This window comes from Vanellus vanellus (assembly GCF_965231255.1).
Source record: "Vanellus vanellus genome assembly, chromosome: 3".
In the NCBI taxonomy this organism is placed as follows: Eukaryota; Metazoa; Chordata; class Aves; order Charadriiformes; family Charadriidae; genus Vanellus; species Vanellus vanellus.
Window position 1 is genome coordinate 22,855,831 of NC_138907.1, and position 24,172 is coordinate 22,880,002.

Genomic DNA, 24,172 nt, shown 5'->3' on the forward strand with positions numbered 1-24,172 from the left:
GATCTGCAGTGGAAACAAAAAATAAATGCAGCAGCTGAAAGCTGGATTCTTTTCACATGCCTGAGTGGGAACAAACTGAATCTGTCAGTCAGCAAAGGGGAGTTACAAGGAATTGTCTCTCAGGAACGCTGCGCTCCACCATGGATGGGAATGTTTCATCTCAGTCAAGCATGGGATACCTAAGCATTTTCATGTCAAGTTCCCAGGTAGTAAGAGACAATTAAATCAATCATAAGATTAATAATAAAAAGTAAATATGTATCACTTCATCATTGCTACTTCTCTCAGCTAACATTGTCTTATTGAGGGTCACAAGGATGAGGTCATTACCTCAGATGAACCTTCTCCAATATCTTCTTAGGCATTTTGGATCAATCTCACATTTCAAGGGACAAAATAAATCTGAAAGAGAAAAAAAATTGTTCCCGGAATTACTCGTTTACAGAAGTTGCCTCCTGTCTTTTAGCAAGGCTCTTTTGGCGGGGAACAGTTTAATCTTCTGTCAGAAGTGCTCTCCAATTCACATTTGGCAGCTTTGGGCACCAAACCCCTATGAAGCAGTTCTTGCACACAACTAGTCAGTACCAAGAGATGGTCTTAGGAAAACCAACGCTGAAAGTAATTCAGCATTCCAGTGCAACGGCAGATCAAATACTTTCTAAAGAAAAGGCATGCAAGACCCACTATTGGTATCACAAGGAATAATTTAGGAAACTGCTTTAAAAAAAAAAAAAAAAAAAAAAAAAGACAACTATAGATGAAAAATACCCACTTAGCATTTCTTTCCTACAGGGAGGAGCCTAGGCTCTCATCTGACTCATTTTTCTGATTACTATTCCACACGAGCCTTTTTAAACAAGTCGTTCAAGGAATCTTACCTGCTGTGCTTTGTGTAAATTGCCTTTAAAACACTTTTATGATACAAAAAAAAAAAAAAGTCAAAAATGTATTAAAAAAACACAATCTGTTTTCCCCCAGCAGGCTCAGTGCTATTATTTTTCTTTTTGCCTTGTTTCTTTGTCTGCCTCATTCGTGGTTATACAGGTAGGACAACTGGCAAATGATTTGGGACAAAGTTTGGCCTAAATAAGCCTTGCTCATCATGCATTAGCCCAGTAAAACTTAGGCTCAGCATTGAAACTTTCCTAGCAGAAGACCCATAACTTCGGTTACCACCTTTAACAGGATGGATCTTGACATAGGTTTTCATCGCTGCAGGTTCCTGGGTTGTTGACTTCAGTGAGTCTCATCACACCAGCAGAGGTCCACACAAAAGCATACCTCTGGTGGATGTGCCTCAACCTTCACAAAAAGTGAAGTAGAGAGTGCTCTGCATTTCTCAGGACGGCTCTTGATGTGCCCAGTTTTAACAACGGGAACTTCGTGAGGTTGCACTGCTGCCCAGGCCAATTCCCACTCAACCACGTCGTGTTGTAACTCATCACCAGTCCTAGACTAAAATGACAGACCAGGATTTGGGGCCCTACTGAAATTTGGCCCAGGAGGGACAGTGAGGATTGAGCTTGGAGCAGTCCGTTGGGCATTTACTGAAGGAGAGCAAGGCAAGGCTCAAGGCTTCAGCAGCACATCTTCTCCTGGCATGGGGTCCTCCCATTTCACACTTAGCCCATCGTTCATGCGGATGGACGGCCACTGTGCGGGGTTCTCATCCACGCATTGCCAGTTTCTGTGCCTCAGAGGGTCATCTGATCTGCATGTGCATCAACATCAACCAGGGGAGCCCTAAATAGCACCCTGCAAATTTGAATGGGAAGAGGGAAAGAGAGAGTCTCATTACCTTCAAGTCAAATGATATCAAATTCTCAACCTCACGGCAGCAGCCTGATGGTCTCTGGGGTTCAATGTGACACCAGGAGAGGTGGGGAGCAGGTCACTACACAGTGCATAGTGACCTAACACCACTGCCAGTGAGTGGACGAGCTGGAGAGCTTCTTCTAACAGCGAGGCTGTGGGCCGGGTCTGGGGCTCATCCGTGGAAGCGTGGAGGGCTCCAGCGATACAGGCCAGCTCACGCATTTCAGAAACACACTAAATAAACATGCGGACCAGGGATCGGTAACCACTGCTCCTGTAGGAAATCCATGCAATGAAAAAGTCATCAGTGCTGCCTTTTTTTATCCATTCCTCTCATTCCTCAGATTGAATTTCTTTCCATGCCATGCTTTCCCACCCCTCAGCACTCCCCCCCCCCCAAATGTCTGTTTCCTTCAGAGCTGCAATATTGGCCACCAGCAAGGAAGAAAAAGCTGATAAAAGATGATACACCACTCTCATTATTCCATAGTTTTCTCCTGATGATTTAGAAAGGTCCCGAATGCAAAGAGAAATTAAATCAGCAGGTAGGAAGAAAGATGCAAAGTGAAATTCAAGATGCTGGAAAGCTGCTTTTCTCCGGAGGTCCTACTCTTCTCTCCATCCGGAAGACAGGAAAGAGCAGACTGTTCATGACAGAGGAGAGAAAACTTCTGGGGGTCTTTAGGGGGATCTCAATCAAAGAAATTATTTTCCCACAGACCAGAGCTGAGCAAACCTTAATGGCTTTTTCCTGATTGAAGAATAAATCACCTATTAATTTATGACCTGAAGTGTATACAAAAAGCCTCCAAATGTTTTCCAGTTCTGAGAGTAGCAATGCTCGCATCCTTTCTGTTTGCGTTTGGTTCTCCCCAGCTAATTCAGCTAATGGGCTAAATATTCCTCACGAAGTTGCGGTTTCCAAAAAAAAAAAAAAATTAATTAAAAAAAAAAAAGGCCAGCTAAGTGTTTGCAGCATAATATGATACGTGTACACCTAGAGATCCACATGTATTAGAGATAAAGTTAAGTGTAAGCACATGGCGGGCTGGAGGGGGGGGCGTTTGCGTGGGGAAGCCAAGGGTCCGTGTGCAGGTTATTAGTGGGGGGGATGAGGGGGATCCTGTGCGGTGCGAGCAGAGAGGCTGCTGGGGGCGGGGGGATATAAGCACACACCGTCGCTGCCGGGACATCCTGTCAACTGGACCTCTCTGGAACTGATAAATGGCTCTGGATCGCTTTGTTTATTTAAATGGAAGCCAACGTTTTAACAGCAATAAAGGGCAGGCTAAATAATTCGCCAGTCCGGCTATCAAGGCGAGTATGATCTCTGAAATATATAGGCTGCATTTAAGAAACTGAACCCCACTGTGCCTTCGTTTGTATACATACACTGTTTGGGCAGCCGGTATAAATTGTAAAATAAGATGACAATATTAGCATCTTCCCTCGGCTTCCCCTAGCCAAAAGAAAACCGCAGAGGGGACACTATTCAAGCATTTCCTTTATGCTCATAAGTTAATCAAGAAACATCAGGGAATAAGACAGCTTTATAGCTTTCCAGTATAATGCGATACAACTCGCAGACTCTGAGTGATTTTACAGTTACCTTTCCAAAGTGTGGCAAACAGAACAACAACAAGAAAAAAAAAAAAAAAAACAACACCAAAAAACCTAAACAACGTTTGCGCCTGGCTCTCAAAGGCTGACAATGAAGTCGCAGGAGAAAATAATGTGTTTGTGACTTCCGAGCCGGCCGCCTACGGACAGAAATAACAACCGTAATGAAGCCACGGAACATCTTGAGCAATTTACGAGAGGATTGTGCTCAAAAGATTAAGCGCCGCCACTAAAAAAAAAAAACCCAAACTTAATTATGCGACCGCTGCTGTTTCGAAGTCAGGGCTCGATCCTGCCACGGGTGGGGATTTTTTTCGTGATGCCTTCGGCAGCCTCCCCCTTCCGTGGGCTGCTACGTGTTATGGCCGAAATAAACTGTTTTCCCCCGAAGAGCTCCGTGCCCTCGGCTGTGGCGGGGAGGGGAGGGGAGATGCAACCCCCGGGAGACCGAAGCCCCCCCCCGCCCAGGTCCCTGCCTTGCCCCGGGGCAGAGCCCGGCTGCTCGTTGTCGGACCCTCCCCCCAATATCATCCCTCTTCCAGGCGGAAACTGTAACGCCCCTTACGCCTCTGAGGCTGTAAAGGAGACGGTCGAGGAAAAAAAAAAAATACCCCAAATAAATCCGCCTCTCTCCTTACACCTTCGCCACCCAGGCCCGTGGAAACGGGGGGCCAGGGGAGCAACCTCCTCCTGTCATCCACTTTAAAATGCGGGTGGACCCGCCCGCATCCCTCCCCCCAGGTACGCCCGGGCAATGACTTTCCCAAGGTCCCCCTTCAAACCTTTGTGCGGAACGACTTTCCGCCCTTTCCCTGCTCAGCATCCTTTGCTGCTGCCCAGCGCTCCCTATTTTTAGGTTTGGGAGCCATCCCTGCACCGATGCCTTTATCAAGGGAGAAGAGAGAGGGACCGAGAGGAAGCCCGGAGGGTCGCCGGGGACCCTCCAGCTTTGCAGCCCGGCGGCACCTCCGAGCCCGGCACCTCCCGGCAAACGCCGCCGGTGCATTTCGCTTTTCATCTGCCTTTCACCCGCCCCAACGTTTATAGCTAAACAAGTTGACAGTTTACACACAGTAAAACGTCGATATTGCGCTTAATGGTTGCGGAGAAAAGGCTCTTCGCAGGGATCCTCATAAAAGCCCTTTATTTAGTTTCGAGCATTTTCTTGTAATCAATAAAAGTTGGCTGTTATCTCCCGGCGCATTTAGCCGGGAAGTTTATTGCCTGCCGGGCGGATTAAGGACGAGACAGGAGTGCACCATACATGGAAGGGACTCCCGAGTCCCTAGATCCGAGCCTCGGATTCATAAAATATAACTATCCATTACGTTGCCGATATCTGGAGCCAGCAAATATATACAGACTATAAATTGTCGCCGGCGGGGTGCGGGCCGGGCGGGGGCGCGGGGGCTCGGCCCGCCCGCATTCCTCCCCGCGCCGGGGGGGCGCCGGGGGGGTCCCCGGCCCATCCATCACCGCCGTTATGACTCTGCGATGCAGCAAATGGGTTGTGTAAAGAGGCAGCGTTTGACAAGGTGGCATGGTTATCCTGTCCAAATGATGCATAATATTAGTATTAGGGCTTAGATCATCGCATGCTTTTAAAATCATCACCGCTAACTAAGGGAGGGGGGAAGTCCTGGGGGCTGCAGGGGGCAAAAGTTTCCATGTAGATAATGATTATAGATGGGGGGATTTATGGGGAGGGGTGCGCGCACAAATAAACACGTCTACTGTAGCCGGAGAGAGGGGCCCGATCCGGCCGGTGCGGCGCAGCCGCCCGCCCGCCCTCCCCGCCCGGGGCGGGTTGCGGTATTAGGGACTAGGGCACCCCGCAGCCCGGGGGAGGCCATCAGGACTGCACCCTTCCCATCCCTCCCGGACACGTCCCCAAGGGCTCGCTTGAGGAGAAAGTAGAGACCCCTCCTCAAACGCCGGCTGCTCGTCGGGCACGGCTGCGGTCGCAGACACCCGTGGGTGGGGGCGGAAAGGGGCTCTCCGGGGCTGGGGAAGGGTCCAAACCCTCCACATCAGGATCTGCCCTTGGAAATAAAGGATGGTGAAGCGAATTATACCGGGATGTTTTCGGGGAGACGGGCCGGCTCCGTGCCGCGTCTCATCCTTCTTCTCGCTTTCCGGGGCTGGGGTCAGGCACAGGCCGGAGGCTCGGGGGTCCCGGCGGAGCTGAGGGGGGGTCTGTCCCGGTCCCGCACCGGTCAGCGCCCTGCGTAGCCCCGCTTAAATCGAGCAGGGCCGGGCGGGCTCCCCCGCCTGCAGGCAGCCCGCCCGCAGAAGGGTTAAGGGAGAGAGTGCCTGAGCCAAGGAAAGAAAGGGAGAAATAGAAAGCCCCGGCTCCAGCCTTCCCCTCCTGCCTTCCCGATAAACCCCGCCGCCGCTCCCCTGCCCGGGGCACCGGCAGCGCCCGGTCCCTGCGAGGCTGCGGCGCCGTGGCCGGCGGCGTTTTTCCAGGGCGAACGGCTTTGGGCCGCCGCTGGAGTCAGCAAACGTAAACGGTGGGGGAAGAAAGTACCTCTTAATTCGGCATCTGCGCTGCCTCCTCGCCCGGGGCCGGCAGCGGGGCACGGCCCGCGGAGCGGGCCAGCAGAGCCCGGTGACAACGGTGCCGTGAGGAGGATAAAATCGCCGCTCGGCGTGATTTATCAGCCGTCTCTGACCCCTGAATAGCTGACATAGGTGGCTGGCGACACATTACCCGGGAAATGGGGCTGGAGTGATTTGTGGAGCGTGTCTCCCATACACACGAGCCCTCTTTTCGGCTGCTGGGCGCGGGAAACTCTCCAGCCCCTCCAGCATCCCCATCCCCCCCGTTACCCTCGATGCCTCCAGCATCCCCATCCCCTCCATCACCCTCAACCCCTCCAGCATCCCCATCCCCTCCATCACCCTCAACCCCTCCAGCATCCCCATCCCCTCCATCACCCCCGTCCCCACATGCAGGCGGTCGGGGTAACCCCACCGGGCCCGGCCAAGCAGACAGGGATGGTCCGGGCACCCTCCTTTTTTGGCCGTCAAGGGAAGGCACTGGTCATCGCGGTGTGTAGAGGGGAGAGAACAAGCAAAGGCCGGGAGAGAGCCTGGGACCAGGCATAACAGAAGGGATGTGATGGCTGGAAACCTTTGATTTGGGGTTTGCCTGGAGAACGGGGGTGGAGGAGGGTGGCCTGGGTTTTTTAAGGCAAGCAGAAATTTGATTATAGCGTACGGCAGAGGACTGTGATTTGCGGTGAGCGGATTTCATTAACTACGGCCATCTGAGTCCCGGAAAACCCGGTCAGGCCCGCGGGGCCGAGGATGAAGCTGACCCCGAGGGCGGGCGGCGAAAGGGGCTCGGCCGCGGCGCCGGTGCTCCGGGCCGGGGAGAGCCGCAGCGGCTTCGGGCTGCTGCGGCCGCGGGGCTGGACCGGCGGCGGGCACTGCCCCTGCGGCTCCCCCGCCTCGGCTACCTCCGCAGGACCCTGGGATCGGCCCGGCGGGAGGGAGGGCGGGGGGATGGCCGCTTTCCCCCGGCCCCGGAGGGCAGGGGCAGCCCCGGCCCCTCCGCTTGCTTTCTGCGGGGGGACCCTGGGGCACCCCATCTCCACCCGTGTCACCTGCTGCAGCCGTCACCGGGGCGAGAGGAGGGTTGGTTTAGCTCTCCCCACTTCCAAGTTTACCTATGGCGTTTCCTTTTTTGATGATGATGATGATGGTGGTGGTAGTGGTGGTGGTGGCGGCAGAGGCAGCAGCGAGCAGGAGGTGCCCGGGGCGGCGGCACAGCCCTCCCCGTCGGGGGCTTTCGGGCTGCCTGGCTGCCCGCCGGCGCAGAAGTGGTATCGGGTCTAATTGCCGTCAACGAATGTCACCGGCAGAAGGAAAAACAAAAGCTGCCTCTAAAGATCCCGGAGCAGAATTTGGCAAGGCTCCTAAAGACACCAATTAGCAAAGGCTAAACCCATTAATGAAGTGGCGGCTCTCTGGTTTCAGCCAGGTGGTGCAGATCAGAGCGCCTGTATCTGCAGCAGAGCTCCGCTTCCCTCCAGCCAGGACCTCACAGCAAACCTCCACATCAATAATACGCTTAATGGATCTCATTAGGGCTGGGGCGGCGAGTCCCGGCCTGGGAGCAGGGGAGGCGAGGGGAGCAGCGCTCCCCCCGCAGGTACCTGGCGCTCCCCGTTACCTGGCTGAACTGGCGGGTTTGCGCAAACTCCATTTCCAGCCGGCTTTTTCACATAAACGAGACCTCGGCATCGCCTCGCCGGGCTCACCGACCCTCCCCCCTTCCCTTCATCTGATCACCCTCAGCCCGCCGAGCGACGAGAATCCTCGGCCGGGAGGGCTGCGGAGTGTCCCGGTGCGGCGACAGTGCCTTTCCGCAGAGCCCGGTAGCCCCCGCCGCGGCCCGGCCCCGGAGCACGCCCCCGAGCCGGGGCTGTGGAAGAGGAGAGAAAAGGGGCTTCTGCAAAACTGATTTGAAAAGAGAAGCGTCCAGACCTCAGCCCTGTAAAAGGGGACGGGGAAGAAGGGAGGAAATATTTCCGCTTCAGCTAGGGAGGGGGAAATAAAAAAGGGAGGGGGAAAAAAAGGAAAGGTCGGGTAGGCTAAGCTCTGCCGAGGTGAGCTAGAATATTTAGCTAATGGATGTGGACTATGAAAGGAGACTTCATATTTCTCTCCGAGGAGTCTCTCCAGGTCCGCAGCCGAGAATACACACAGCAAACGTTGTGCTTGAATTATAGCTGAGGGTTTGCTTTATTTGAATTCACTGGTGTTTATTTAAGAAAGTGAATAAAGGTTTTGTGTAAACAGCCATTATTTCTGATGAGCGCTCAACAGCAATAAGAAGGGGGTGGTTTTTTTAGTCGAGATTGTGGCAAAAGTTGACATTTCGGAGATTGCAGTTTGTCTTGCCGACGCCAGGCAGTCCCGAGGCATGAACTGCAGGGAAAGCTGTGTGTGCCTGTGAGTGTGAAACGGCGATGCCGAGCGAACCGGGGTCTGAAAACAATTATTTTTTAAGACATCAGCTTAAGCCCGACATTAAAATAAAATAAAAATATTTTCCTAAGGAGCGGGGCCGGTCTCGCTCAGCTAACGAGGGAGGCGAACTCAGGTTTCGCTGCCGCCGGCCCCGCGCCCGCGGGCCTCTGCCGGGGGGGGCAGCACCGACCCCCCTCTTCCGCCCCCCCCGCCGGGCGGGGCAGCGGCGGACCCCGAGGCCGGCTCCTCGCCCGGCCCTTTTTGCACTGTAAATCGCTTCCTTAAAATATCGCGCCTGATTGTTTGCTTGTATTATCGTTATTGTTATTATTATTTTTTTTTTCTTCTAGCCTGGCTGTTATTTCCGAGGCTGACTCGAGCCTCTGTGGAGATGGGAGGGTTTGGGTAAGAAATCAGGCGAGAAGAAAAGACTCTCGTTGGATTTTCCAACGCAGCGCCGGGGGGAAGGTGGGGGTTATCGGTAAGCTGCTCCCCGGGAAGGAGCACGGCAGGAGCGGGCTCTGCCCAGCTCGGCTGCGCATCTCTGCCGGTGTGGATGCCCGCAGACGGGGCCGGGATGTCGGAGCGGCAGGGAGAGGCCTCCCGCTTCACTATTAATCCGGTTTCCCACACATACCACGCAGGGAGGAGACAGGGAAACCTTTGCTCTCCGTGCGGCCGCGTGTATCGCTCCCGCTTCTTGGTCTGCCGTATAACTTCTCATCTGAAATAAACCCGAAAAATCTCTGCCCGGCACCCGGGATGGAAAAGCGGAGCGGGTTTGTGCGGGAGAATTTGGCCTGGCCGGGGCCGCGGCGACCGGGGGCAGCGCCGGGAAAGCTCCTCCGGGCTACTACGAGGGGACCCCGGTCCCCACCGAGCAGGGGGAGCCGCGCCGACACAGACCCGCTGCGGCGGGTGAGTTCAAGCCCAAAGGGTTTGGGATCGGCTGGCACAGCCCTGAAAAGAGTCACAACGCATTTAGGGGGGGTAAAGAGACCTCCCGAAAAGCTGCGACCCCCAGTTTAAAAGACCGCCGAGGAACCGGATAGGCGGGGGAACGGTGGGCTCGGACGTCTCGCCCTGCAGAAATAACCAGCATCAAAAGCCTTTCGTGTTATAATAATAAAATAAAGCAAACAAAAAAGGGACACCCTCAGGCTTTTTTTGACCTGTTCTTAGGGGGATGTTGCATTGCGCTATGAAAAGCTCGATATCGCCGACGGCCGGCGATCGAGCTGCCTGCAGTCACGACACTGTCCCGACTTTTTCCGCAGAAATTTAGCAGTAACTGCAGCCTCGCAGGACCGTGCAAACTCCCATCCCTGTAGAGACGGGCACAAATCCCTCTATCTGCTCATCTTTCCCCAAACTCGTTTTCGTGTATTTGCTCTACCTGCCCGAGGACGTGCGCAATGGGGAAAGAGAGATTACTTTTTTTTTTTTCTTCTCTGTAAAAAAAAATACCCTCCCGGCTCCTCCGTTTGGCCACAGCAGAGCCCAAGGTGCGCGGAGCCTCAAAGCCTGGAGGCGGGGAAGGACGGGGGGGCAGGGAGGCAAAATCAGGCACGGGGCGAAGGAATTTTAGCCTAGCTCTTTCATTTGGATCCGAGCATCTTTCGCCGTAGCCTGAGTCCCAGCAGTGTTATTTTTCGCCTTTTGCCGCGTTATCTTAAAAAGGTGCCATAAAGGCGCTGCCCTTGCTCTTCCCCCGACCCGGGGTCCAGGCGGGCATTGCTCTCCCATTATTTGGGGAGGCGGGGGGGGGAGGGGGGAGCCCTGCGCTTGAAGGAGGCGCAGATTCCTCTAACCCAAGGGAAGAGAAACTCTTTCCCGACACGCTTTTCCTTTCTCATCTGAAAAGAGCCACCTCAAACCCCTCTCTCCCGCACGGGTTAGTGTTTAGGAAACAAAAACAAGAGGCAAACAAACTCCTGCGTGTCCGTGAGCGGCACCACGGTGGTTTATCGGAGGAGAAACAGTCGTGTTTCGCTGGACATCTCTCTCCGGCGGCTCCTCTTGCTCTTAGGAGAAGTTATAACCCCTCGCAGCACCCCCCGCGCTGGTGGGCGCAGCCGCTTTCTGGGGCTGGAAGCGAACTGCAGGGCCCGCTCCGCGCCCCGAAAAGCCGTGACACCCCCTGTTCCTTCCATGACAGTGACTTAGAGGCAGAACCAATTTGCAAGCCTCTTCCACATCCTTTCCCCGATGCCGCCCGCTTCCCTGTCCCAGCAGGGCTCGGACGGGGACGCCCCCCCCCGCTCCACCGGACATCCCCCGGCCCGTCGTGACTCCGGCGGAGCCTCTGCCCGTTCGGTGACACCTTATTTACCGCTTCACCCTCTTGGCCCAGCAAGCCGGCCTCTTGGTTTGCCTTTTCCCCCAGGGCTTGTGGATCCTGCCGATATTTCCTTCTCCTTTCTCAGGTGTCTGCTCCTGCCGGAGTCCCCCTGCTAGCAGGGGTGGCACCCAGGAGCGTGTCCTCTCCGGCCCAGGGGGATTCCTTCCTAAGCCCTCTCAGGGAAGCATCAGGCGAGGACCAGGCGCTCGCCTGCCTCCACATCGCCGGAGGACACCAGGAATTTTTCGGTCCTTCGCCTTATTTCTCCGTTTCCCCGTTCTTTCTAACGGTGTCATCGGCTCAGCGCCCACCGCCCCAGCATTGCGGTGGGGGGCGGCTTGCCTTCCCCTGCCCTGCCCCTAACCTCCCCGGGCAGGATCAGGCCTCGCCCGGCCCCCGCGCGTCTCTGAAAACAGAATCGCTCCGATTAGGCCCCCGCAGAAAGCCCTGAGGCAGAAAACACGCTTGCCCGTGGGCAAGGAGAGGGGCTCCTCGCCGCTGCGGCTAGAAGCCCATGCTGATTGGGAAGGGAGGAGGGGGAAGCAGGCTGACTGAGAAGCGGTCCCCCGTCCTCCCCCGTGCGCCGGGAGGACCGGAGCACCGCGGCGCTTTATATTTTTTCCCAGCCCCGAAGCCGACGATGAACCCGAGCGGAGCCGGCGGATCCCGGCCTGGGCCCCAAGGGAGCCCCGGCGGTGCCACCCAGCCCCGCAGCCCCCGCCGAGGGAGGGGGAGAGGCCGCCGTGCCCCCACTCCCCCCCCCCCGCCGCAGCCCCGCGGGGCTCCGCGCTCCCGCCCGCCGCCGCGGCCCGATCCCGCACTCGGCCTCCGCACCGCCCCCGCGCCGCGCATAGGGCCCGCGTGACGTCACATCGCGCCCCCCCCCCGGGCCCCACAGCCACGCCGTGACGTCACAGAGCACGACCTCCCCCCCCCCACCGCGGGGGGCTTGCGCAGAGGTACATGGCAAATCGAGGGCGACAGCAAAGCAGAGCAAACCCCCGCATCCCCCCCCCGCACCCCAAAACGGCCCCGACGGCTCTTGGCAGCGCCCCTGAGAGTCGCGGGGAGTCAGACACTCCAGTCCCGCCTTGCGTCAAAACCCTAAAAGCCACCTCACAAGATACGTATGCGTACGTGCGCACATGCGGATCTACGCGTGTACTTGGCAACTTTCTCGCCGGGGGAGCACAATTTTGCGGAATCAACTGCGGTCCTCGTCATCGCCTCCATTAGAAAAAGAAGGGGGAAAGGAAAAAATAAATAAAAATTAAAAACAAAAAAAAAAAAAGGAGAAGGCTGCCTGGGGAGGCTTTCAAGGCGAGGAGGGACAGTGGCTGCCTTTGAGCGGGGCGAAGGGAGCGGGGCAGCCTCACCAGCCCTCTGCCCTGGTCAACAGACTGACGTGGTTACAAACCATAGCAAACATTTTATTTACAGGAGATATATATATATATTTATATATTTTGTCAGTGCAGTATTTCTCGGCCGGATTATTCGAAGCAACACGTTGCAACCAATGAGGACGTTGGCAAAATACTTCACATTGTAAATTGTTTTGGGGGTGGGAGGGAAGAGAGGGATTTTCGGAGCAAGTTCTCGGAGTCCCTCGCTCGGATTTTCCTGGAGAGGACAAGGGGCGGGAGACGGAGAATAAAATAAAATTAAAAAAAAAAAAATAGAGAAATCCCGCTCTCCTGCGAGCAGCGTGGAGGGAGCGGCGGGCCGCCTCACGCACAGCCGTGTCGGGGCCGGAGGTCCCCGCTCCTCCCGCGTCCCCGGCTCCTTGCCCCGGGCCGGGCCGGGTGCTGGCCGCGGGCGGGAGCGGACCGGTGCCGTGCCGGTGCCGTGCCGCCCTTACCATGCTCCCGGGGCGGAGGAAGGGAGATAAATTAGCGCGCAGGTCCCGGGCGCGGCGGGGCCGCCCCGTCTATAGGCCGCTCCGCGGGTCGGGGCTGGCGGCGGCGGCGGGCGGCGGCGGGGAGGGGAGGCCGGTGCTGCCGGAGGACTTGCCGAGCCCGGCGGCGGGCAGGCTCCGCTCGGCACCCTCAGTCCGTTCCGTGTCGCTGTGGGCCATGTCGAGGGAGTCGGCGTCGCTGCTGTCGCTGTCGCCCTCGGAGCGGCTGGGGCTGCGCTCGGGCTCCCCGGCGGCGGTGGCGGCGGGCGGCCCGCCGGCTCGCTGGGCCGCCGGCTCCGGCTCGGGCTCCGGTGGCGGCTCCTTGTCCTTCTGGGCCTGCGCCTCCTTGGAGTGCCGCCACTTCATCCGCCGGTTCTGGAACCAGACCTTCACCTGCGGCCGCGCCGCCCTCAGACGGGCGGCACGGCCCCCGCCGCGCTCCGCGCACCGCACCGCGCACCGTCCCGGCCCCAGCACCTTCCACCGGGGACGGGCAGCGCGGGGAGAAGGAGAGGCGCCGTCCTCACCTTCCTCTGCCCCCACCCTTACGCGAGTAAGGTGGCTTTATTTTTTTTTTTTTCCTTCCCCTTCTAGTTCATGTGTTTAAATACCAAATGCCGCCCCCCCTCTCCCCCCCGCGTGTGTGTGTTGTTTGTTTGTTGTGTTGGTTTTTTTTTTTTTTCCTCCTCTTTCTCTCCTACTTCTTCCAGGAAACCAAATCTTGCTCAAGAAACCACAGCGTTATACAATTCTGTGCGCTGCGGGCCCTCAATAGTGGAATCATTACAGAGTGGCGTTTAATGATTCCGTTTGAAGAAGAGTTTTCACTTCCCCAGAACTAAGGATTTCACAACACGGGGAGAGATTTAGAAAAAAAAAAATAGAAAAAAAAAAAAAAAAGAAAAAAAGGGGACAGTAAAAATAGTGTGTTCGCTTCTACTTCCTTTGACCTAAACTGCCTCCTCCAGAGAGTTGCACTTCAATAAAGCGCACACTGACGATCTGCCCCGGCCCCGCTCGCCTCTCCGCTGGGCCTGCTCCGCGGGGGCCAAAACAAAGGCGAAAGCTCCGCGCCGGGCCGCCAAAGGCCGCGGAACCTGCGCGCAGGAGATGCTCGGGGCGAGGTGCCGCTCCTCAGCCCGTCCCGCCAAAGATTAAGGAAGGGAAAACGCTTTGCAACCGCCTTCCCCCCCCCCCCCCCCCCCCTCCCGCCGGTATCCCTCTAAACTGGAAGTAAGATTTGAAATAAAACCGAAGCCGTTCTTACTTGAGCATCTGTCAGCCCCAGCATCGCCGCCAGTTGCTTTCTGTCCGGTTTGGTGACATATTTCTGGATTTCGAACCGTTTTTCTAAACCTTTCCTCTGCAGGTTGGAAAAAACAGCCCTGGACCAGGAGCGTTTCCTCTTGTACGTCTGGGGCAGCGTGTCCTTGGTTAAAACTGCGTACGGACCTGCCGGGGTGGGGGGAAGAAAAACGGGGGGAAAGAGAGGGAGACGGCGTTATTAGTATCGATGCCTGAAAGGGAGCCTTAAATCGATCAAAATAGCTGCTGGACTGCTGTGTGCGGGGAAGGCCCGGGCCGGCGTGGCCCTGCCTGCCTCCTGGCTACCAGCTCAGCCAGCCTCATCTTCCTCGGGCGAGGATGAAGCGGTTTTGCACCCGAATTTCTTCTTCTCCCCCCCCCCTCCCCGCCCCTTCTCTCTCGGCCCAGGTATTATTTTTATATTAAATGGGATGGTCCTCCGAGTCGGGCCCTAGCCAGCTCTTCCTCCCCCCTCACACGCAGCCCGGCTTTCGCCCAAAACCTGAGCCTCGCTAGAAAACATACGGCCCTGACCTTTCCAAAAAGCGCCTGGCCAAGTCCCTCCGGGAGGAGAGCGCCTGGACCGGGGTTTGGGGGGGATGGGGATGGGGGGGACCTGCTCCGGGACGGAGGGCCCTGTGCCACGGGAGGGTCGACGAGGGACGAGATGTACCTGGAAAAGTGTCTTGAAACTGGTGCTGAACTGAGCTCCTTGGGTTTGTGTTTAAGGGACCCAGAATAGCAGAGGCCTCGTTAATGGGGTCTAGAGACGCGAAGAACTGGCCGGCGGAAGGCTGCAAGTTGGGGAGATGAACCCCAGTTTGGCGGCTGGTAGTTAATAAGGAGGTCAGATCTGCGAGCACAGGAACAAGGAGAGCTCTGTTATACCGCGGTCGAAACCGACACCCCGGCACGCTCCGGGAGACGGGGCCGGGGCCGGGCGGAGCGGGTCCCCGGTCGGAGGGGCTGGAGCGGGTTGGGGATGGGGGGGAGGCAGGAAGGGGGAGAAAGGGAGGCGGACAGACCGGGCAGCCGCCTCCTCGCCCCGGGGGCTCTCCTCGGGAGAAGCGGCCGTGCCCCGGCGATCAGACATCCTCCGGTGTATTTACTCCCTTGGCCAGGATGTTTACAGGCCGCGGGGGGGAGAGGGATTGCAGCGAGAGCCTTTCAAAACGGGCTGTGCCCTCCCGGGGCAGAATCCCGGGCCCGCTCCGGGGAAGCGGAGACCGTTCCAGGCGCTATTTTTACGCTATCGCTATTTTTTCCCAGCGGCGAGAGTCCTGCCGGGCGCGGGGCCGGGGGGAGCTGGGGAGGGGGGCTATTTTAGTGAGCGCTATTAGAAACTTGGATTTCTAATGCTTTTTTTTTTTTTTTTAATAGCTAGATGGAAAAGTTTCTGGACTAGATGGAAAAGTTTTCAAATCGCGGGTATATTCGCTAATAATAATAATAATAATAGAATAAATAAAAGAGCACCAAGCGCGCTAAGCGTGGAAAGCGGAGAAGCCAATTTCTCTACCTCTCAGCGTGTTGCCTTCCTTGACTTTGGGGTCAAACTCCGTCGACAAAATGCGGTCGATGCCGAATTTCAGGTCCTTGCTGGCGGGCGCCGGCGCCGAGCCGTGCGTGTGGCCGCCCGGCAGCCGGGCGGGGGCCGGGGCTGCTCCGCCGCCCGCCGCCGCCGCTGCCGCCGCCGCCGCCGCGGGGGACCGGTGCTGCGGGGGGCGGTGGTGGTGGGAGTGGAAGGCGGCGGAGAGCGGCGAGAGGCGCGGCGGGAAGGCGGCGGCGGGGGCGTCGGGGGCCACGACGGGCGTGGGCCGGAGCGGCGAGGCGGTGGCGTGGAAGGGAGCGGCGTGGTGGACGGCTCCCAAGGCCGCCGGCATCCCGGTGCCGGGAGCTCCGGGTAAGCTGTCGGCGGGTCCTCCCGCCGCCTCGCCGCCGGCGTGGAGGATGTCGGCGATGCAGAAGGACGGCTTCTTGGCCGCCGCGGCGTCCAGCGGGAAGCAGCCGCCGGCTGCCGGCCCCGATGCCGAGCAATACGCCGCTGACCACAAGCTGAAGTTGGAGGCGTAGAAAGGAGCCAGCCCGGCCGTGTACATCCTGCCCGGGGAGGGGACGCTCTGCTCCGCGCCGCTCCGCAGCTCAGCTCCGGGGTGCGCGCCGCGGAGCTGCCCGCTGCCCCGGGCGCATGGGGAGGGATGGCCGGGGCGAGAGGAGGCGGCTGGCGGAGCGCTTGCCGGAGGGGCAAGGGGGGAGGGGGGAAAAAACCCCAACCGCCAAAAAAAAAAAAAAAAGAAGAAAAGGAAGAAGTCCCCAAAACCCACGGCGAGACGGAGGCAGCGAGCGGGCGAAGAGCGGAGCGGCGCAAACAAAACAAACCCAAAACCAAACCCCCTTTCCTCGCACTGGGGGATAAGAAAAAAAAAAAATCCACCCCTCCCCAAAACTTTCTCTGGCAGCGACACTCCCGGCTCCGGAGCAGCCTTCGTTCCCTCCCCACGCCCAATCCGTGATCCGCGGGGCCGGGCAGCACCGCCCGCCGACACGCCCACGCAGGACCGGGTCGCGGGTGCGGGCCAACCCGCAGTTGCGCGCTGGCGGCGCGCTGGCCCGCACCCGCGATTCGGCCCGGTTTGCCCCTCAAGGTACCCGCCCCCCCTTCACCCTCTGCATCTCCTTAAATTCCTCTCTCGAGTTTGACCCCCCTTCCCCAAATTAGCGAGAGGGCGCTGCGCTTGCCGCCGAGATTTCCAAACGTTTGAAAGAAACGCGCAGGAAAATCCTTCCCGAACGGAGGCAGGTCCGTCCTCTTGGAAATGATTCCCAAGGAAATGTGTTTCCTTCCCGGATAAATGAGCCTGGGAGAGTCTGGAAGAAAATGAGTCTATGCTCATGCACGCAACATAGGTATTTATGGGAGCCCTGAGCTATTCTGGGCCCAGGACACGTTGGATCCTGCAATAGCAGCGACTAATTAATTAATCGTATTTTGTCAGCAATGTAATTTTATAGATTTTTACCGTGTTCTCCAGCCCGGCGGCTGCGGCTGCTTCCACACCAATTTCACCTTAAAAACTAGTTTGCAATTTTGAAAACCTTTGACAACCGAATTACCCCCCTCCCCCCCTTTTTTTTAGAATACAATCGTAAACTATATTCGCTGCAATATTTTATGGACAAATTTATCAAAGCACCTTTTGCGCTTTTTTTCTCCCCTCTAACACCCACATTTGTCCCGACCTGACTCTAAAAAAAACCAAACCCCACGTTTATTTAATTTCAGTTTTCATACTCGTAAACCAATCGCTGCCGTTTTGAGCAGGCTCCCGGCTCGGCCGATTACAGGTTTGCTTTGGTTTTGTTTCAAAAATTATTATTTTTTTCTTTCTTTCGAATAGCTTCCCAAATTCTGAAGGGTTTCGGGGAACCGCCAGGAAGGCAAACTATTTTTCTTTCGCCAGGTATGAAGAAGTAGCTTCTTTGTGAATATTGAAACCACCTGCGAGCGAGCGCGAACGCGTTCCTTAGGCAGAACCCTGCCCACGGGGAAAGGTGAGGTTGGTTCCCCAGGAACAGCCAAGGCACCGCTTTGATTTGCGTTTTTATTAACGAGACGAAACTGAAAAATAAAAGACGGGGCTGGCTTGCCAAGATGTGTCCGAAAACCGAAGGCGGCGAAAGAAAGGGTCGATGAGGTTTAAACTGTTCCTGCTTAGACAGCGGAAAGCCCCTTTTCCTTGCATCTCCCCAACTTCTCCTTCATCCCACCCCCCCACCCCCCCTTCTCCTTCATTCCCCTGCCCTCGGCTCGCTGACCCGAGCGCCAGCCCCTTTGCTCTCAAACCGGATCAAACGACTCCGGTTTCACCGGCTTTTCCACCGCCGGGCAGAGCCGCGCCATCAGCCCGTCCCGGGGAAGGGCAACGAAGTCTGCTCTGCCCGCTGCATCCCCGCTGCCTGCAATTATTACCCTAATTGCTATCGGTACCCAAATCGTCGTTGTATCACCCCGGGGCTGCTCGCCAAGCAGTCAGGGAAAGAAAAAAAAAAAAAACACCCAACCAAAAAACGGCCAACAACAACAACAACAAAAAACCCACAAAAATGGTGTTTTTTTCTTTTTTTTTTGGAGCTTATTTCAAAGCTCCACTCGCCTCGCTGTTGCTCAGCGCCCGGGGATGAGCAGCATGAGTTTGCGGGGGTCCCGGGCAGCCCCGACGCGGGGAGCGGTGGCGGCGGCTCCGCTGCGCTGCCCGGGGACCGCCGCGCGGAGATGCGCGCCTTCCGCGCTGCCATCCCGAAAGTGAGGACTAAACGCGTGGCTCTGCAGCACTTGACCCCCGGGCTGGGCCTCGGGAGGGCGAAGGAGCTGAGCAGCCCCAGCCGCGGGGGCAGGTGCCTTCCCGGGGCCGGCCCGCTCCGCGCCCGGCTCGGCAGCGCTGCGCCCCCGCGCATCCTCCGCCGGCCAAACCGGGAGCGAGCACCTGCCTCCCCGCCCCAGGCCGCCCCCTCTCCCGGGGGACAGGGCTGGTTTCTGTCCCCAAAGGCCTCCGCAGGCCCTCCCTGCCCGCGCACCTTCCTCCCCGGTGGGGAGGAGGAGCGGGGCTGCGCGGCCGCGTTGGCCGGGGGAGGCGGCAGCCCCTCCTCCCCGCGCAAGGAGGGAGAAGGCTGCAGGAAACCCGGGGCTCGCTGCAGTCCAGGTCATCTCCTGTTTTTTGAGAGGTTCCAACTCGGACTAAATGAGCGGATGTGCCTGCGAGATTTGTCCCAAAATAGAAGCGGCTTTAGTATTTTAGGATACAGCAGAAATCCTTATTTCTTCCGGAGAAAAACTTCATAATGAGCGCGAGCACTTCCCTTTTCAATATTTGTGCAACTTTATCTCGACCAGCAAGTTGCTTTGGTGACGCAAATCCGCCCTTGTGTATTGCAACTACAAAAATAAATGCAAGGAAATCAATTCCCTTCTAGCAATGAAAACATAAATATACAGCTGCGACTTTCCCCTTTAATCTTGCTTTCCGAGGGACTCGAGAAGGAGGCGAATGAACTGTGCAGGCAGGAGCGATGCTTTTTTGTTGTTTGTTTGTTTGCCTTTTTATTTTTTTCATTTTGAGGAATGGAGTCTCGAAGGACTTTTTTTTTTTTTTTTTTTTTTCTTCTTCTTCTTCCCCCCGAGGGCGATAAAGGAGGTTGGAAAAAAAAATAATTATTCGAGTTCTTACGAGGGGAAAACAGAAGGGCTAACCCCGAGGCGCTGCAGCTCCCCGTCCCCACTCGGAGCATCCCGTAAAGGGCCAGGCCCCTCCTGCCCGCACCCCACGGGGAGGAAAAGCCGCTCTTTCGGCTATTCGTGCCCCTTCCAGCCCCCCCCGTCCCCGCGTAGGTCGAGCCCACGGCCCCTGCCGGGGTGCTCGCTGCCAGAGCCCCCGGCCCGGCCCCAAAGCCCGTTCTCTGTCGCCACCTTCCGAGCGGGCCGGGACCGGACCCCCCACCCCAGCACGCAAAGCACCCCCCGGGACATGCCTCTCCTCTCCAAATTCCCGCTTTCCCGGGTCCGTACGAGCAGGGAGCAAGGAAATTTGGGGACCTAAGCGCGATTTTTTTTTTTTAATATATACATATATATATATATATATATAAAATAACGCTACACCCCGCAAAACTGGCGGTTGAAGGGCGGGAAGGAGCGTTTTGCGGATTGCCGGGGGTTTGCTGCCGGCTGCTGCCGGTGCTCCCCCCGGCACCGCCCCGGCAGCGGGGCCGCCAAATCTGACCGCAGGGCGATTGTCCCCCCCCGAACACACACACACACACACACACACACACACACACACACACACAGCGCGGGGATGGGCCACAGGCGTGCGCCGCAAGGCTGGGTGGACTTCCCTCAGCTGATCAGCAGTTCCTTATCTGAAAGGCTCAAGAGAAGCGCAGGCGCTGCAGGCAGGAACTGCCCAGAACCACAAGTGAATTAAGTGATTAAGCTGGTCGACTCCTTGACGTTTCCTTTCTATTGTTTCATGCGTTATTTCGTGGAATACCTGTGGCTGTAAGTAACGACTGGTGTTATGTCATTTGCTGAGCCTAAGTGAAAGGCGCCCGAAAACAGGCAGGATCTAGGTTTCCGTGCAGCAGGGCAGGATTTCAAGTCTCCCGCCAGTGCGTTTGCACCAGTGTTTTGAGTTTGGGTCAGAGCGCTTCTGGAGGGAATCACCTGATCCCGATCATTTGCAGCTTCGCACCATGGAGAGGTCTCAGGGTGCACTCATAGGAAGCCTTGACGCGGAGTGAGTCCACAAGGGCATGCTAAAATCACTCTGAAGCAAAATCCCTCTGAAATGCCTATATTGTAGTTGTTTCAAAACTCTATGGGGTTTTCTGCATGTGAGCAGTCCTGAGAATTGTCTGTATGCTATAGCAGAGTAGGTCCCACTGAACAGGTCGGTGTGTTACAGCAGATCAAAACTCGAGGCTCCCAGCTCCAGGGACAACACACCAGCCACTGAGCTGGAGACTTGTTCTCACACTTGCATATTTGCACTCTCTCTCTGTCTTTCTTTTAATCATTGGGCTGATGAAATACATTAGGTCATGTGAAGCTGATGCGTTTCAAGCTGAGAGAGTTTCTGCATTCTCCCAAATGCTGTGTAGTCCCTCAAGTCCCTTCAGACAGAGGGGGGGACCTGAAAACACCAATTCCCCTCTGCCCCTGAGTGCTTGGCTCAGAGATCTGGGATATGGGAGGGCACTGCATCTTTCCACTGCCATGTTTACAGAGAAAGGGGTGACCTTTCCTTCCTTTTTTTTTTTCTTTTTCTTTTCTTTTTTTTTTGCATGAAAACTGCAGATACATAAATCTCAAAGAAAGATCAGGGTAATAAATAGCAGTTGGAAAGAAGCGCCTCTCTGCAGCCCCAGGAAAGGAGGCTGCGTTCTGAGGAGCAGCAGGGTCAGGACTGTCCCTTCTTCGGGGTTTCCTACGGGTTAGAGCAGGCAAATCCTGCCCACTGTGCTGGCTTTCCTGAAACCCATTTTTAGGCATCTGATGCTGGGCAGGGAGCTGGGCACTGTAAGCCTGCAATGTCTTAAAGGTTCAAGCTGCTGGAAGTTGAAGTGCCAGTCTCCCATGCTTGCTCCATCCTTGCCTGCCTGGTCGCATCCCTGGGGGTGTCAAACTGTAGAAAATTAACTCTGCCAGTAAGAAAAGTTTTTTGCTGTCATAGTTCCTCAAACTAACTTATTTATCATGTGGCCAGCCAGGGTGAGGGAGCTGGGGGAAACACACATTTGGGGAGGGGGATGGCAGGACTGCTGCAACCCTCTTCCAGTCTGCTCTAACCTCTCACCAGGTCACCAGTTAATTTAAGTGCCGCCTCTTGGAGCTACTCCCTGCAGTCTAAAACGTGTCCTTCTCATATGGAAAGAGCCCGAGTCTGCTTTCATTTCCATCAGCATCACTGATTTCATAGGTTACTCCACCTTTACACTGCGGTCAGACCGTAATCTGCTTGCAGAGGGAGTTATCACAGGCTAGCTGCGATTTTCCAGGCCACACCAACAGAGAGGTCTGCAGAGAGCTGGTCTGCAATTAACCCCCCGGTAGCTGATTAAAGGGGACATGACGGACAGAAGTGCTGACCCCCTGCTCTAATGTGCCGATGAGAGAAGCATTTGCATGCACAACGCCGGGTTTAGTTTGCACAGCCCGCTGCGACTGAAAACAAGCATCAGTGCATAAAACGAAGGGGATTCAACTCTCAGCGCAGAAGGCGGATCCCTGTGTATTTCCTAAACCTGACAGGAGAGTATAATTACACCCGTTCTCAGCGGAGACCCAAGAAGGCAGCTCCTTAACCGAGGCAAACCGCTGCTGTTGAGGACAAGCTCAGGCTGTGTCAGTGCAAGTGACAGATTTAGGTGTGAGTACAGCTGGAAATTGAACAGGGGATTTTTTTATTCCTATAGCAGGGCATCACCTCTATGGTTGGGTCAGAGCAACCCCGTCTATTTCTACAAAACCAAGCCGATGCTTTAGGCCCACTGCCCCTCCAGCAGCAGAACATTAAAGTCACTGTGCAGAAAAGCCGTTCAATACCGAAGAAGGAAATACTAATAACTGCCTAATAAAAGTTTTAGTAAGAAACCGTTTCCTCCTTCTTGCCAGCAGCGGTCAAAAATGTGGGGAAGCTGGAAATAAAGCTATCAGAATGCAGCCATATAAAAGGCAAAATCAACCCCTGAAGGAAGTTGAGTTTCTAGAACAAAATTACTCTGTAAAACTCATCTGGATTTGAGAACAGTTATTGTTTTTCTTCCAACCCTCCTTTCATGCTCTAAGTGGACTTAAACGCAGTAGGTACACATCAGTCCAGCTTTAAAACCAGCTCTTTCCTTGCTATTAGCATATATAAAATCCCAGAGGAATAATGCCATCACAGCCCTTAAAAAAAAAATCCTGTTTTAACCCTTTTCGCCCAAGGGAGATGCTTTCTGGTGGATTCCAAACAGAAGTGCCACTCAGGGAAGTTTTACAGTCCACTAAACAAGCATGGCAGATTATATAACGTACATAACACCCTCTGGACCTGCTTCCCTCACTGGAACCGAATCTGCCCTAAATAAAGTCCAGCCATCGCGTCTCAGGTCCAGAGCCGGCTCACTGCTTCCCCATGCCAGACTCCACCAGGTCTTGGAAGACCCCAGTCCCCTCCCTGGGAAACACCCGGGAGGGTGGGGAGATGCTCTCCGAGCTGAGCAGCGTGGCGTAAGATATCCTCTTCCCGGCTGCGGGTCTGGGATGCTGCCTACAGCAATAGCCATTCCTCCGCGCCTTCGGCAAATGGAAACAAAAACAGAGGAGGTGCAGTCAGTGGAGAAATGCAACGCACAGGGGAAGTCATTTCCTACTGATACCTCTAACACATCATTTTATATCTCAGTGCTTAGGATCTGGTTACCCTTATCTTAGCCAAAAGGCTGTAGTGGTCATAAAATGTATTTTGCTTTTATTTCTTCTAGAAAACTTTATCATAAGATTTTGATTATCTGTCCCGCAGCAGTGAATTCCAAAGGTTCATTATCTCCCGTGCCTGCATTCACTGTCCTTATTTTTTTCCTTCTAATTTCTCAGTTAGCTCCTTGTGGCATTCATTCATCCCGGAATTGTGAAATGGAGAGAAAAAAGGCAAGGCTGACCTGTTTTTCCTTTCATTTGTCACCGTGTCTAACCCAAATGTTTACCCTCGCCCCCCAGATGTATAAACTCTTTTCCAAGCCAAGACATTCTCTTTTTCCCAGCTAAGCAATTTGTTTCGTTTTGAGGCCGCGCTGAATGGTAATACGAATCTCAACGCGTTGCAAGTCTCAGCCTAACTTTGCAAGGAATGAAGGCATCGAAGACGGTCTCATTACCGAGACCTTTCCCAAACGCTAACGGAGCAGCACCCTCTAGTGCAAGCAAGCAATAAAACCTGCAGCAACAACCACCCTCCTGGGTCCAATTCGGTCTTGGTGCGCCGCCTCTGGAACCGCTGGGGATGAGCACAGCCACAAGGCTTTTCCCTTCTGCGCTCCAAAGCTTTCCTAGATTTCCTCTGCTAGGACCCTCGTGGATGCTTTGGGAACCCGTCGGATGCTGAACGTTACCCAGGTCTCCGGCAGACCCAGGCGGCAGCATCGCCTGCAGGCAAGCGGCACGGGTTTGCCATCATGCCATGCTGCTTTCGTTTCTCTGGGATGCTGCTGCCCCAAAAAAGCCTAGAGGTAAGAAATGTTCTTTGCCAGGAGTCTGCCTCACGTTTTGGGTGTTTTGAGACCTGTGAGAGGGATCCTACCTGGTTCGAAAGAATCAGGGGCAAAAAGGAGGGTGAAAAAGAGGTTGGCTGATGCAGGGAGGGGGCCGAGCCTGGGGCTGGGCTGTATGAAGCAGGACTGGGGTGTGGAAGGGGGACTGGGACTGTCTCATGGAGAAAGGCACTGGTTTCTGGGAGAGTTGGGGACTAACCGTGTGTGAAATCTGAGGCTGAGGGCAATGCCGTGTTGTATTACTTCTGGTGCGCTTTTCTCTCATTACTACCCATTTCCATAGGTTTCATCAGTTTTATTGTTGTTAGGAGGAAGGAGAACAGGAAAACGACACAATTTTGGCAGACCCTGGGTAGGGTGGGCTGAGCAAGGGGGAGCCGGGTCACCCCTGGATACCACCGGCC

The 24,172-nt window shown here is 55.7% G+C and overlaps 1 protein-coding gene across 2 annotated transcripts; it reads right to left on the bottom strand.

Moving 5' to 3' along the window:
• Positions 1–12,174: 12,174 nt before the first annotated feature.
• On the bottom strand, positions 12,175–16,444 carry HLX (H2.0 like homeobox). 2 transcript variants are annotated; one of them, XR_014268922.1, is made up of 5 exons: positions 15,478–16,444; positions 14,632–14,811; positions 13,921–14,105; positions 12,618–13,046; positions 12,366–12,379 (listed from the first exon to the last, which is right to left on the bottom strand). XR_014268922.1 is itself a non-coding variant. In XM_082480308.1 (4 exons), the coding sequence occupies exons 1-4, from the start codon at positions 16,055–16,057 to the stop codon at positions 12,687–12,689; spliced, it is 1,305 nt and encodes a 434-aa protein (XP_082336434.1). In that variant the 5' UTR covers positions 16,058–16,444; the 3' UTR covers positions 12,175–12,686. The 2 variants fall into 2 exon arrangements, 1 of the variants encoding a protein (XP_082336434.1); XM_082480308.1 differs by having other exon boundaries at positions 12,175–13,046.
• Positions 16,445–24,172: the final 7,728 nt, after the last annotated feature.